The 14,088-nt window shown below is 39.4% G+C and overlaps 1 protein-coding gene across 2 annotated transcripts in view; it reads right to left on the reverse strand.

The window, feature by feature from the left end:
* Positions 1-4,916: 4,916 nt before the first annotated feature.
* The window catches only part of rlim (ring finger protein, LIM domain interacting), a 65,766-nt gene continuing 56,594 nt past the window's right edge, over positions 4,917-14,088 (reverse strand). Inside the window, exons 3-4 of one of the 2 annotated variants that reach the window (XM_073057927.1) lie at positions 13,786-13,852; positions 4,917-8,532 (exon numbers count right to left, since the gene is read on the reverse strand). In XM_073057927.1, the coding sequence (XP_072914028.1) occupies positions 6,842-8,532; positions 13,786-13,852 (1,758 nt within the window). In that variant the 3' untranslated portion in view covers positions 4,917-6,841. The remainder of the gene's footprint in view (positions 8,533-13,785; positions 13,853-14,088) is intronic. The other variant, XM_073057926.1, reaches the window with a different exon arrangement.

Here is a 14,088-nt window from a genome sequence, read left to right on the forward strand (position 1 = left end):
GACTATAGAATCCCCTATCAATACCGCTCTCTTCTCTTCCCTCCTCCCCATCCTAATTCCCGCAAATGCACAATTGTTTTTCCAAATACACTTACAGTTGCAAGACCAAGCTTGTGAACCTTTTGCAATCTCATCTGCAAAAATTACTCATAAAAAGTGGTCTAATCTTCATTTAACTCACAATAATAGACGAGCACAATCTGCCTAAACTAGTAACACACAAACAATTGTTCTTCTTCTCGTCAACACTGAGTACACCATTTAAACGATCATAGCTTAGGGTCCAAAAATCATATGAACCACTGTGGTAATGCCTTCTGCAAAAGCTATTTGGAGTCGGGTGTTCCAATCAACGAATGCTGAAAGAAGTGAAAAAGAACTGAAGGTTAACAGCATAAGACCTGCAGAAGTCTCTAGAACTTGCTAAAGTCCTTGTTCACGTGTCCACCATAAAAAAAAATATACTGAACAAGAAAGGTGTTCATGCAAGGACACCACAGATCTCCAAAAGAAAACATTTCCCCCTATTTCAAGATTGCAAAAGACCACCTGGATGTTCTACTGTGCTTCTGGGACAACGTTCTATGGTCAGATAAGGCAGAAGTTGAACTTTCTGGCAGAAATGCACACCTGTGTTTGGAGGAAAAAGGACACTGCACACTGACACCAAACCTCATCTCAACATAGTGAAGCATGATGGAAGGAGCAACATGGTTTGGGGCTGCTTTGGTGCCTCAGGGCCTGGGCAGCTTGCAATCATTGAGGAAACAATGAATTCAAAATTGTATCAAGACATTTTGCAGGAGAATGTCAGGGTAGCGGCTGTCACTGAAACTTAATAATTAAGTTGGATGATGCAACAAAACAATGATCTGAAACACAAGAATAAGTCAACAACAAAATGGTTTAAAAATAAGATTTGTGTTTTAGAATAGCGAAGTTAGAGTCCTGACCTTATCTCGATTGAGATGCTCAATTGACTTGAAAGCTGTTCATGCAAGGCATCCCAGAAAAGTGATGAACCGAAACTATTTTGTATGGAGGAATGGTCTAAAATTCCTCACCATTCTGCTAGACTGATCAGCAGTTACAGGAAACGTTTGGTGGAGCTTATTGCTGCTAAAGTATGTTCTACCAGTTATTACATACAAGGGTTCACACACTTTTTCCAGCCTGGATTGTGAATGATTAAACAACATGTTCAAAGAAAGACATGAAAAATACAATTGTTTGTGTGCTATTAGTTTAGGCAGATTGTGTTTGTCTATTATTGTGACTTAGATGAAGATCAGACCACATTTTATGAGTAGTTAATGCAGAAAACCAGGTAATTGCAAAAGGTTTACAAACTTTTTCTTGCAACTGTATGTGATTTATCTTTATTAAAAATGTTATTTTTCTTTGTTTTAATCCATTTTTCCTTTTCTAATTTGTTGGCATTCTCATTAACACTAACATTACCACGTTACACCCATCACTTCCTAAGGCATTAGATGCATTAGCTTCAACAGCTTGCATTAGCAGCACGTTACAAAGTAAAGCATTTAAGTAGATGCATCCAGATGTAGTGAGATGTCCCATTTCTGGACCATTATCTTCTCAATGCTGAAATTTTTAAAAAGCTTGAATCAGATCTAATTCAAGTGCAAAATCTCAAGTGAAAACAAAATTCCCTGCATTTGAAAAAAATAACATACAGTAGCTTTGTGCAGTTAATAACAGATTTACAGAAATGCAGATTTACTAGATTAAAATACATATAAAACTCTAAAACTCTCAAACCTGTGAACAGGCATTGCCAAATACCCAATTTTATGATCTAAAAAATGGCAGTATTTGACTGCTGCAGCTAACAGCAGATCTTTTGTTTTATCCTCTGTACCTTAAAACATAACATCTTTAACCAAGCCCAGTTCTATTGAAGGGTCATTGACCTAAAACAATAAATGTTTCTCTCTCCAAGGATACTACTAGATGTTCTGAGTACTTCCAGTACTTTGTTCCATTGCAAGAAAATTAAAGTATGATTTTGAGTAGAGTACATTCAAACACTGAGTGCTTCTCACTAGTAAATTACTAGCAACAACAGGGCTTTCCTCCAATATTACGAATTGCAAACAAAATCAAAAATGCTGGAAGAATTCAGCCCATCAATGAAGGGAAAGCTAGTTAACATTTCAGGTCAAAGACATTTGAACTGCTAGCCAATTGCGAATAGTTAGTTTGATAGTGCACACTTATGAATTGCTAATTTGGGCTATACAACATCCAAACAGTTTTAACATTACATTGACTCAAAAACCAGTGTTACCTTAATCAATACAAGTTGCTTGGAAGCACTGGTATGCCTACCAACACATGTAAATGTGCAAAACTAAACTGCTAAAATGGAAATAAAAGGAATTAACTACTGTTACGGTTTGCACACTTCATCTTCAGCTGCTTGATCTTTGTGTCTTCAATTCTGCACAAACTTTTTTTCCTGGGATTCCACTGGTAAAGAGCAATAAAGCAGCCCCCATATTTCGAACCAAGATTTCTTTCCCAAAATTATGACAATAATAGATATACAGAAATGTTCACATTTGGAAATAAGATTGCAATTCCCCCGAGTTATTCCTAAGTAATGGTAAACTGTTTTATCAACTCATGGCTCGCTTTCTCCCTCCACCCATGGCTGTGCCTCAACTGCCAACCACATCATTAATAGAAACATAGAAAACCTACACAAAGCTGTGCCGAACATGTCCTTGCCTTAGAAGTTACCTAGGATTACCCATAGCCCTCTATTTTTCCAAGCTTCATGTACCGATCCAGGAGCCTGTTAAAAGACCCTTATCGTATTCTCATCAGAAATGTTCACATTTGGAAATAAGATTGCAATTCCCCCGAGTTATTCCTAAGTAACGGTAAACTGTTTTATCAACTCATGGCTCGCTTTCTCCCTCCACCCATGGCTGTGCCTCAACTGCCAACCACATCATTAATAGAAACATAGAAAACCTACACAAAGCTGTGCCGAACATGTCCTTGCCTTAGAAGTTACCTAGGATTACCCATAGCCCTCTATTTTTCCAAGCTTCATGTACCGATCCAGGAGCCTGTTAAAAGACCCTTATCGTATTCTCATCCACTACCATCACTGGCAGCCCATTCCACGCACTCATCACTCTCTGCATAAAAAAAACTTACCCCTGATATCCTCTGTACCTACTTCCAAGCACCTTAAAACTGTGTCCCCATTCTAGCCATTTCAGCCCTGGGAAAAGCCTCTGACTATCCAATCAATGTCTCTTATCATCTTATACACCTCTAAACCTCCGTCGCTCCAAAGAGAAAAGGCCGAGTTCACTCAACCTATTCTGGTGCAGAGCCAACAACCTGTCTCTTAATGTGAACAAAAGAGATGGTTGTTGACTTCAGGAGGGCACAGAGCAACCACTCCCCGCTGAACATCGACGGCTCCTCGGTAGAGATCATAAAGAGCACCAAATTTCTTGGTGTTCACCTGACGGAGAATCTCTCCTGATCCCTCAACAGCAGCTCCATAGCAAAGAAACCCCAGCAATGTCTCTACTTTCTGCAAAGGCTGAGGAAAGTCCATCTCCTACTCCCCATCCCATTCTACAGAGGTTGTATTGAGAGCATCCTGAGCAGCTGCATCACTGTCTGGTTCGAAAATTGCACCATCTCGGATCGCAAGACCCTGCAGCGGATAGTGAGGTCAGCTGAGAAGATCATCTGGGTCTCTCTTCCCGCCATCACGGACATTTACACTACACACTGCATCCGCAAAGGAAACAGCATTGTGAAGGACCCCACGTACAATCTCTTCTCCCTCCTGCTGTCTGGGAAAAGGCTCCGAAGCATTCTGGCTCTCACGACCAGACTATATAACAGTTTCTTCCCCCAAGCTATCAGACTCCTCAGTACCCGAAACCTGGACTGACACCTTGCCCTATTGTCCTGTTTATTATTTATTGTAATGCCTGCACGGTTTTTGTGCACTTTATGCAGTCTAGTGTAGGTCTGTAGTCTAGTGTAGCTTTCTCTGTTTTTTTTTACATAGTTCAGTCTAGCTGTTGTACTGAGTCATGTAACACCATGGTCCTGAAAAACGTTGTCTCATTTTTACTATGTACTGTACCAGCAGTTATTGTCGAACTGACAATAAAAGTGACTTGAATACTATTCTCAAAAGGTATGCTCCCTAATCCAGGCAACATCCTTGTAAATCTCCTCTGCACCCTTTCTATGGTTTCCACATCCTTCCTGTAGTGAGGCGGCTAGAACCTAGCACAGCACTCCAAGTGGGGTCTGACTAGAGTCCTACATAGCCACAACATTACCTCTCGGCTCCTAAACTCAATCCTACGGTTGATGAAGGCCAATACACCGTACGCCTTCTTAACTACAGAGTCAACCTGTGCAGCAGCTTTGAGTGTTCTATGGACTCCGACCTCAAGATCCCTCTGATCCTCTACACTGCCAATAGTCTTACTATTAATACTATGTTCTGCCATCATATTTGATCTACTAAAATGAACCACCTCAAACTTATTAATGTAGGACAACAAACAGTGAAGCAACAAACTAGATATCAGGAGTTTCTAATATTGTATTTATCAACACTGTAAACACATTATTGATAGAAGTGACTACGTTGGACATTCCTAATCATAGCTTTCACATCAACAGTCTTGGGACCGAATAAGTAAAATAAAATGATATTTACGTGCTTTAAATATTGCATGAATGCAGAGGTAAATGGTCAAAAAATTCTGAAATAGTGTCAGGAGATGGTATTAAACAATGACAACATTAACATGTAAAAAGTAGCTGAGTGCACTTAACATTAAAGGAGAGTCAACTAAAGAGGAAAGGAGAGGAATAAACCTCACAGACAATGGCACTGGTAGTTTTATCATTTTATTAACATTTATAGATACCCCAGTTTTTTTTTAAATGGTCAATGTCAAAAGATAAATGTTTTTCTGCAACTGAAGTTTCCTTTTCTCCAGAAATTAAAATGACAACTGGATAATCAAATATTTTTTCATCAAAACTCAGTTACTAGTTTACAAAAATTAGTACAACAGATTACATAAATAAACTAAATCACTTTAAATAGGCCTTGTACAGTTGACCAAAGCAAATGACTTTGGCAAGATTTCTGCAGCTGCAGGAAAACTCTCCCTGGACTTCTTAAAACACTCATCTAATTTGCTTTGAATCTTTACTACACAGTTTGCCTTTTGTAGGGCTAATCGCAATCTGTGAGATTCCTATTATGTGACATATTATCATTTTTTTCTAACATTGGCTCTGTGAAATTTAAGTAATGAAATTACACATTACAATATTGGCATTTAAAATTTATACAAGATTCATAGCTCGTTACCTTTATACAAAACTGATTCTTTCCATATACATTAGGGTAAGCACGATACTAAATCGTGTCATTACTTCCCACAATCTGCTCATATATATATTCAAAAACAAAAACTGGCATTCTGCCTCAGAAACAAACTTGTCCATTCTTACATTAATTATAATACAAATGTATTTCAATTTCATATTTAAAACAACAAAACTGGAATTTTTCTATTAAAGAAACCCAGCATTTTTATACTTTACAACTTATAAATGCAACATGTCAATTGGCAGAATACCAGAGCTTATTTTTCATGTAGATCAGGACTGCACTTGACTTGCAATATTTGATTAGGATTTCAGAAACTAGTCTATTACACAACACCGTGATGGTCCTGAAGGTTGCAGTAAAACCAAATGACATCTTAATTGAGAGCTGGGAAATTATGTTGTCAGGCACAAATTACATGGCGCAGGGTTGAGGGTTGCAGAAATGTGTTGAGGGGCTAACACGTGCATCCATGGTCTCACTAATCCATTCAATTATAAAGAAATAATAAACAGCCAGCTTCCCAAAGGCAAATGACTTCTTAGAGTTTTTGTGACTGGATTATTTTCCTAAAACTGAAAATGCAAGGTGGAAAGGCAAGAGCTTCAAAGGGATGTACAGAGTAACTCCAAAGAAATAAAATCAGATTTATTTTTAATATTGACTGAAAATTGGAAGATAGTAAACAAATTCATAGTACAGTAACTGTTGAATAACTGCAATTTGTCCCATAGACATGTTCAATATAAGGCAATCTCTTCATTAAAGATGTACAGTGAATTAGTATTTTTATATAGCAGTAAATTTGCATTGCTAATTTAATTGGCCAATTTCTCTACCCTATACATAAATTCTCCAACAATGAAAAATTCTGAATTGCTAAAACACCATCACTAAGTGTGCACCCAAACCAAAACTATACATCAAAAGAGGAAATGTTTTTGATTAAAAAATCCAAACAATGAAAAAAAATTGTAATTCAATACAAGTACTAACAATATGACAAAATTATAGACCAGGGATTCACCCTGGACAAAAGGAAAGCAAAAGCATTATAGTTTAAATAAGTTATTTACCATGCTAAGAACAAATCCTAATTAAGGGTTCAATCAACCGATTTAAGAAACCAAATGCCAGAATTGTTCCCCAAATACATATTTAAGCATGGTAAAATTGTTTCACTTCATACACAATGCAACAGTGCACACTTGTAATAGAATCAATACAAAATGTCCAAACCCATACTAAAGATTTTTTTTAACATATGTCAGGAAGCAGTCACACAGAAATATTAGGTATGGCTATTTTGAAATTTCCTCTGCATTCTGGAGTAAAATTTTATATGGTTCACTGTTTAATACAGCTAGCTAATTCTACTTTACATCAATACTGGGAGCACAAAATTGTGGAGGCCACATACTAGCCAATGTTATCACCAACAGCGCGACCTAAAACGGCCTGTCGACATATGGGGCACGTGGAGTTTTCGGACAGCCAGCGATCAATGCAGTGAACATGATACTCGTGTGAGCAGGGGAGTTTGCGAAGCTTGTTGCCGGCAGTGTACTCACTAATGCACACACTGCAGGTTTTAATTGCATCGCTCTCCCCAAAATTTCTGGTGGACAGGTTGTCAATTTGCTCTTTAGTCAGTCCCCTTGGCTGATCATCCTCATCTTCATCATTCAGCAAGAAGAAATGGGCAAGCCTAAGTATAGGCAGAGTGCCACTTTCTTCAAGTCCAAACAAACCTCGAGCCTGCTGAGTTTCTCTTCTCCTGGCACCAGTTGTACTATCTGTTTCACTGTCACTCCGCTGCACTCCTGCCTGCTGCTCTCCCGTTCTACCCATTGAAGCAACATTTGGAGGCTCACTTGTGCTGTTCTGTGACTCGGAGACTTCCTGCGTTGGATTTCGGCCCCTGTTGCTTGTTTCAGAGTCACTGTCACTGTCCACAAAGGAACTCAATTCCCCACCCATCATTATTCGGCGCAGTATGGTTTGGAGAGCCACCGAGGCAGCCTCCCCAAGCCCCGAGTCAGAAATCCTGCGAAAAGGGATCCGAATGGTGCTTACATAAGTTCGTACCCCTGCTCTCTCTGAGCGCGAGAAAGTGCGCCTCAGTCCACCCCGCTCACTTTCATACACAACTGTGTTGTCTGTTGTTTGGGATCTCGAGCGGGTCCTATTCGCTATGCTATCTCTATCGGTATTTTCACCAGGTCTCACCCTTCTCACTTGCAGATCTAACATAATGGTAGGTGGTCGTCGTCCAGCTGTAGAGGAATCATTGGAGGAAGCTTCTGTAGGATCAACTGCTTCTTGGGAAGACTCTCTAGGTTCACTTGACTCAGACGCCGAGAAAGGATTAGATACTTCTGTCCACACTTCATCTCCAACCCGATTCTGCCTGGACACCACATGCTGCCTAGTTCTGGAACTTCCCTCTGTCCCACTCTCGGAACTGGATCTCACAGACCGGAGGGAAGTCTGGCGTCGTGATCTACTCGTTCCTTCAATTGGATGCAAGGGTGAACGACTTCGATTGCTTCTTGTTCTAGAGGACCTTCGACGTTCTGGACTTCTGCTTCTGCCAGTTTGTACACGACCTTGAGGTGGCTGGGTTTCAAGGTCTTGTCTAAAAGGTTCAGATCTGTTTTCATAAGAAAATTCTCCATTTGGTCTTCTACTCTGTCTAGTAACACCAGCCTCAGATCTTTCTGGTTCACTTTGGACACTTTCCTCCGTTATGGTTACTGGTGGAGCCGTTACTGCTTGTGCAGGTTGTGCTGTTGTTGGTGGGGATGGGTTTATGTTTCTAGATGGTACAGGCGTCACAGCCTCTTCTGTTGGTGGCAATGTTGTTGCTGCATTCGAAGTGTCCATGAGCTGCTCACTTTCCATCTCGGCACTTTGATCGATTCTACCTCGACTGACATTAATTTCCAGGCTGAATCTAAAATCACCACTTGTTGGGTTTGTACGACTGACTGCTCTCCATGAGCGATTCCCACTTTGCCCACTTCTCGTCGTGTTACCCGTCTGTCTAAACGCATTCAGCCACTCCAGAAGTGAATCGCCACTTGACCCTTCGTCCAAACCTTCAGCACCTACAGGGACAAAACAAATAAACATCAATAATTGAAAAACATAGCTCAGCAAATGTGTAGGGTCCTTTTGATTCTCTGAATGTAATGAATCCTCCAAACTGTTGGAATAAAACCTAGTCTGATTGTTTAGAACAGTACAGCACTACATTCAGGTGGCGAACATCTACTTTCAGGGTGCCAAGAGTGCCCTTGGATCTCCAAAAGAGTGTCTGCAAAAGCACACACAATTATGAGACATCTTGGCATTAGTTTTGAGGTCTGAAAACCTGCCTCACTAATGCAAGACGGATCACCAAAACTGGAATTCAAGCTTTGGGTGATGTCACTTCTTAACCTCGCACGGCAAAACATATGTTTTGGCAGAAGAAAGGAAACCTATCTATCAACAGTATTTAAAAAGACCACCTACTTCAAGTTTAATTTCTAGACTTTGCTACCTGCAAAGTGAATGGCACTTTCTGTAATTGCTTCAAGTTCACCGACTTCAAGGTGCCCAGACATACTTTCCTTTGGAATACAGCAAAACAGAACACAAGTGCTTCTGGATGATAGAGTGTCTCGAAAGGAAGGGCTACCAGCAGAACATCATACTTGTTTAGAGAAATCAGGGAGCAATTTTCCAATTTAAACCACAGCAAGCAGTTTGCTGAGAAGCATGCACTTCTATAAGATCATCTAATCTCAGTACCACAGATAGTTAAGGGTTACATTTTGTCACCAATTTTCTTACATTATTGGAGCTACAGATAACTGTAACTTTTAGAGATTTTCTAAACCCTGCTATATATGCCTGACTAAGGTTCTCCATTCAAAGAGGATTTACAACATTTCATTCCCTCTTATTGCATTGATAGCTTTAAAGGAAGGACACTGATACAGCTTTGCACATATTAAAACACCAAGCTGGAACCACAATGTCTAACTGTTCTCATTGCCAAAGCTCTGACGCTTCTATTCAGTGTCATATCCCCTATGCCAAATATGTTTGAGCCACTAAGGCAAATCAAAGGACGGGGGGGGGGGGGGGTGCAGTTGGGCACAAAGGTACCCATCAAGGACACCATTACCCTGGTCCATGTGGGACACACATAGTGCTGCAACATGAAAATGAAATAAAACAGACCATTGGCACATTGATACCATGCTTCTGCTGACTGGATCACTGTCAAAGCCAGAGGAGCTCTACAGACATACATTTCCCCAGTGTATCCAGCACCCTCCTTTTGGTTTCAGTAAAGTGGCCATTATCAAATTAAACACAGAAAAGATAACTTTGATTTGTTTATACAAAATCTCTGAAGGAACTAAGAATCCACTTTGTTTTACTGGGCTTGTCCATAATCTTCAAAACTCCTCCTATCCCAAAAAAGCATCTTTTACTACAACCATCCAATATACTTGCTCATTCATTATAAGCCATGTCAACCAATATATTAGCACACTATAAAAGAGCACCCTAATTTTCTCCTCCTTTATATGGCAAATTCATTTTAGCTTTCAAACTATCATATAACAATCATATAACCATATAACAATCACAGCACGGAAACAGGCCATTCCGGCCCTCCTAGTCCGTGCCGAACTCTTAATCTCACCTAGTCCCACCTACCCGCACTCAGCCCATAACCCTCCACTCCTTTCCTATCCATATACCTATCCAATTTTACCTTAAATGACACAACTGAACTGGCCTCTACTACTTCTACAGGAAGCTCATTCCACACAGCTATCACTCTCTGAGTAAAGAAATACCCCCTCGTGTTTCCCTTAAACTTTTGCCCCCTAACTCTCAAATCATGTCCTCTCGTTTGAATCTCCCCTACTCTCAATGGAAACAGCCTATTCACGTCAACTCTATCTATCGCTCTCAACATTTTAAATACCTCGATCAAATCCCCCCTCAACCTTCTACGCTCCAATGAATAGAGACCTAACTTGTTCAACCTTTCTCTGTAACTTAAGTGCTGAAACCCAGGTAACATCCTAGTAAATCGTCTCTGCACTCTCTCTAATTTATTGATATCTTTCCTATAATTCGGTGACCAGAACTGTACACAATATTCCAAATTTGGCCTTACCAATGTCTTGTACAATTTTAACATTACATCCCAACTTCTGTACTCAATGCTCTGATTTATAAAGGCCAGCGTTCCAAAAGCCTTCTTCACCACCCTATCTACATGAGACTCCACCTTCAGGGAACTATGCACTGTTATTCCTAGATCTCTCTGTTCCACTGCATTCCTCAATGCCCTACCATTTACCCTGTATGTTCCAGAGTGAAGATTACCCCCAGCTTAGGCATTGATTCAACATACAGCGATGACATTTACATTTGGAGGCCAAGATTCAAGTCATCAAAAATTCTTCCATTGAAGCATATGAGGGATGGACCATATAAAACATAAAAGAACCTCTACCAAACTACTCTGCTGCACAAACAGCCCTAGCTCTGCAACGAGATGCTGAAAAATCCAAATTTCACATATTGGGAGCCTCCTCATAGTGAAGACAGACTTCAATATGAAAAGCACCAAAAACTCCAATGTGAGAGCTTCCAGTGAACTGTAAAATTAGAAACCAAACTCAACGAACTGAGCATCCTTTTGAACGCCTTAGAGAAATAGATGAAGATTAGTGGAGAAGCATCAGCAAACCAATCTTTACAAAATCCTCTAAACCTACTGGCAAAATCTGAGAACCAATGTCAGCATCCTTACCCAGGCTAAGGTCTTTAAGGTTGAGGCTATGATCATGCTCAACGAGTGGGAGTGGGCAGGTCACACTGATGTCGGAAATATGAATAGACTCCTGAAACAAACACTCTCTTCTGTGCTCCATCACAGTGAAAGACTTTGAACACAACATAAAAAACTACAAAAATGTTTACAAGCCTCCTGGGAAAAATATAGCATATAAACCAACTCACAGAAATCTCTGTTTCATGACTGCTCATAATGGAGAAGGTCTTCAGCACTTTGAGTAGCTATGATGGAAGTAAGTGGAGCTATGCGCAAACAGAAGAAAGAATGCAGAACATCTTAAATCCCTACCGGCCCACTTGTGACAGTCTGTGGTTCTCAACATCACACACCTGAGGGATTTTCAACTTTGAGAGATTTCCTAAATAGTAACTATTTATATTTGTGTCTTCAATATGTATAAGTCATCACTTAACCAAGAATTTCCTCCAATTGCCCATTTATGGGCAACTTCTTACTGTAGATCAAAATTAACTCCAAATTGAAGAAATATAGAAGGTTAAAGCTAATTCAAAATGAATTAAATAGCTCCACAATCCAAAACATAAATATCCACAGATCCTAAGAAAACAATGAGTAGAGGGTAGCTAAGGAAAAAAGTTAAAAAATTAACAAAGATATACAATGCCTATGAGAAGTATTCGTCCCCCTTGAAAGTTTTCATGCTTTATTGTTTAACACCATTGAATCACGGTGGATTTTATTTGGTTTTTTTTGACACTGATCAACAGAAAAAAATCCCTTTCATGTCAAAGTGAAAACAGATCTCTACAAAGTTATCCAAATTAATTACAAATATAAAACAAAAATAATTGTTTGCATAAGTATTCACCTCCTTCAAGTCACTATTCAGTAAATGCATCTTTGTCAGCAATTACAGCCTTGAGTCTGTATGGATAGGTCTCTATCAGCTTTGCACATATGGATACCGCAATTTATCTTCATTTATCACATTTTGTTAGATTGCATGGAGATCATGAGTGAACAATCTTTTTCAAAACCAGCCACAAATTCTCAATTGGATTGAGGTCTGGACTCTGACCTGGCCACTACAGGACATTAACTTTGTTGTTTTAAGTCATTCCTGTGTAGATTTGGCTTTACACTTGGGTCATTGTCTTGCTAGAAAACAAATCTTCTCCCAAGTCACAGTTCTCTTGTAGACTGCAACAGGTTTTCCTCCAGGATTTTCCTGTATCTTGCTTCATGGTAGGGATGTTGTTATTGATGACGTGCGGTGTACAGTTTATGCCAAAAATAGCATTTAGCTTGATGGCCAAAAAGCTCAACTTTGGTTTCATCGGACCATAGAACCTTCTTCCAGCTGACTTCAAGACTCTCACATGCCTTCTTGCAAAGATTTCACGTGAGTTTTATTTCCCCCAACAGTGATTTTCTTTTTGGCACTCTCTCATAAAGCTGCAACTGGTGAAGCACCCTGGCAACAGTCGTATATGCAGTCTCTTCCATCTTAGCCACTGAAGTTTGTAACTCGTCCAAAGTCATCATAGGTCTCCTGGTGGCCTCCCTCACTAGTCCCCTTCTTGCATCATCACTGTTTTTACAGATGGTCAGCTCTAGGCAGATTTACAGCTGTGCCAAATTATTTCCATTTCTTGATGACTGACTTAACTGTACTTCAAGGGATATTCAGGGACTTGGAAATTTTCTTGTATCCATCTCCTGACTTGTACTTTTCAATAACCTTTTTGCAGAGTTACTTGGAGTGTTCTTTTGTTTTCATGACGTAGTTTTTGCCAGGATACTGACTCACCAGCAGCTGGACCTTCCAGATAAAGGTGTATTTTTATTACAATCAATTGAAACACATTGACAGAACAGAAGTCTCCAAAAACAGATCTCCATTTAACTAATTATGTGACTTATAAAACCAATTGGCTTCACCAGTGATGACTTGGTGTGTCATATTACAGGGGGTGAATACAGGTAATCAATTATTTGTTTTACATTTGTAATTAATTTAGATCACTTTGTAGATTTGTTTTCACTTCGACACAAGTCTTCTTCTGTTGATCTGCATCAAAAAAGCCAAATTATATCCACTGTGAATCAATGTTATAGAACAATAAAATAGGAAAACTTCCGGTGGGGGGGGGGGGGGGGGGCTGTGAATACTTTTCATAGGGACTGTAATTGTCTCGATTGCCATAATTAGTATATTAATGTCAGACATTAATCAAAACCCAATGAGAAATGGCTACAGAAGGGCATTTACAGAGTCAAGATTTTTCCTCTCTACAAGCTAAAGAATATTATAGCTGTTATTTAAATATCCATTTACCTCAGGTCTCTGCACTACAGACTACTTCAAATGAAGTTTCAATACATTATTGAAAGTAATAATTTGGACTTTGAGCATAAGCATGGTAACAATGACTGTACAGCAACTTCTATTTTTTTTTAAAAAACAGATAGTTAGCAATTATTGGCTATATACCCAAACATGTGAAATACTAAATAGAGTACTAACCTCTTTGCAGTGCATCGAGAGTGCAAAAACAAGTGGATATACTGAAGATGTTGGAAAGTGAAACAATCTGAACCAAGAAAAAAAAGTGGAAACAAGAATCAGGCAGCATATGCAGAGAGAAAGTGTTAATGCTTTGGAACTGTGATCTTGTATCTAAACTGGGTGACAATAACAGTAAGTTAGTGTTCAAAGGCAGGAAAAGGAGAGGAGATATACAGGAAACAAAAATCTCCAAGTGTTAGATGGTTGATAGACAAAAAGATCACCTACAAAAGGGGCAATAATACTCAGCGAAAATATTGC

The sequence above is a fragment of the Hemitrygon akajei genome, chromosome 10, assembly GCF_048418815.1.
Source record: "Hemitrygon akajei chromosome 10, sHemAka1.3, whole genome shotgun sequence".
Classification (NCBI taxonomy): Eukaryota; Metazoa; Chordata; class Chondrichthyes; order Myliobatiformes; family Dasyatidae; genus Hemitrygon; species Hemitrygon akajei.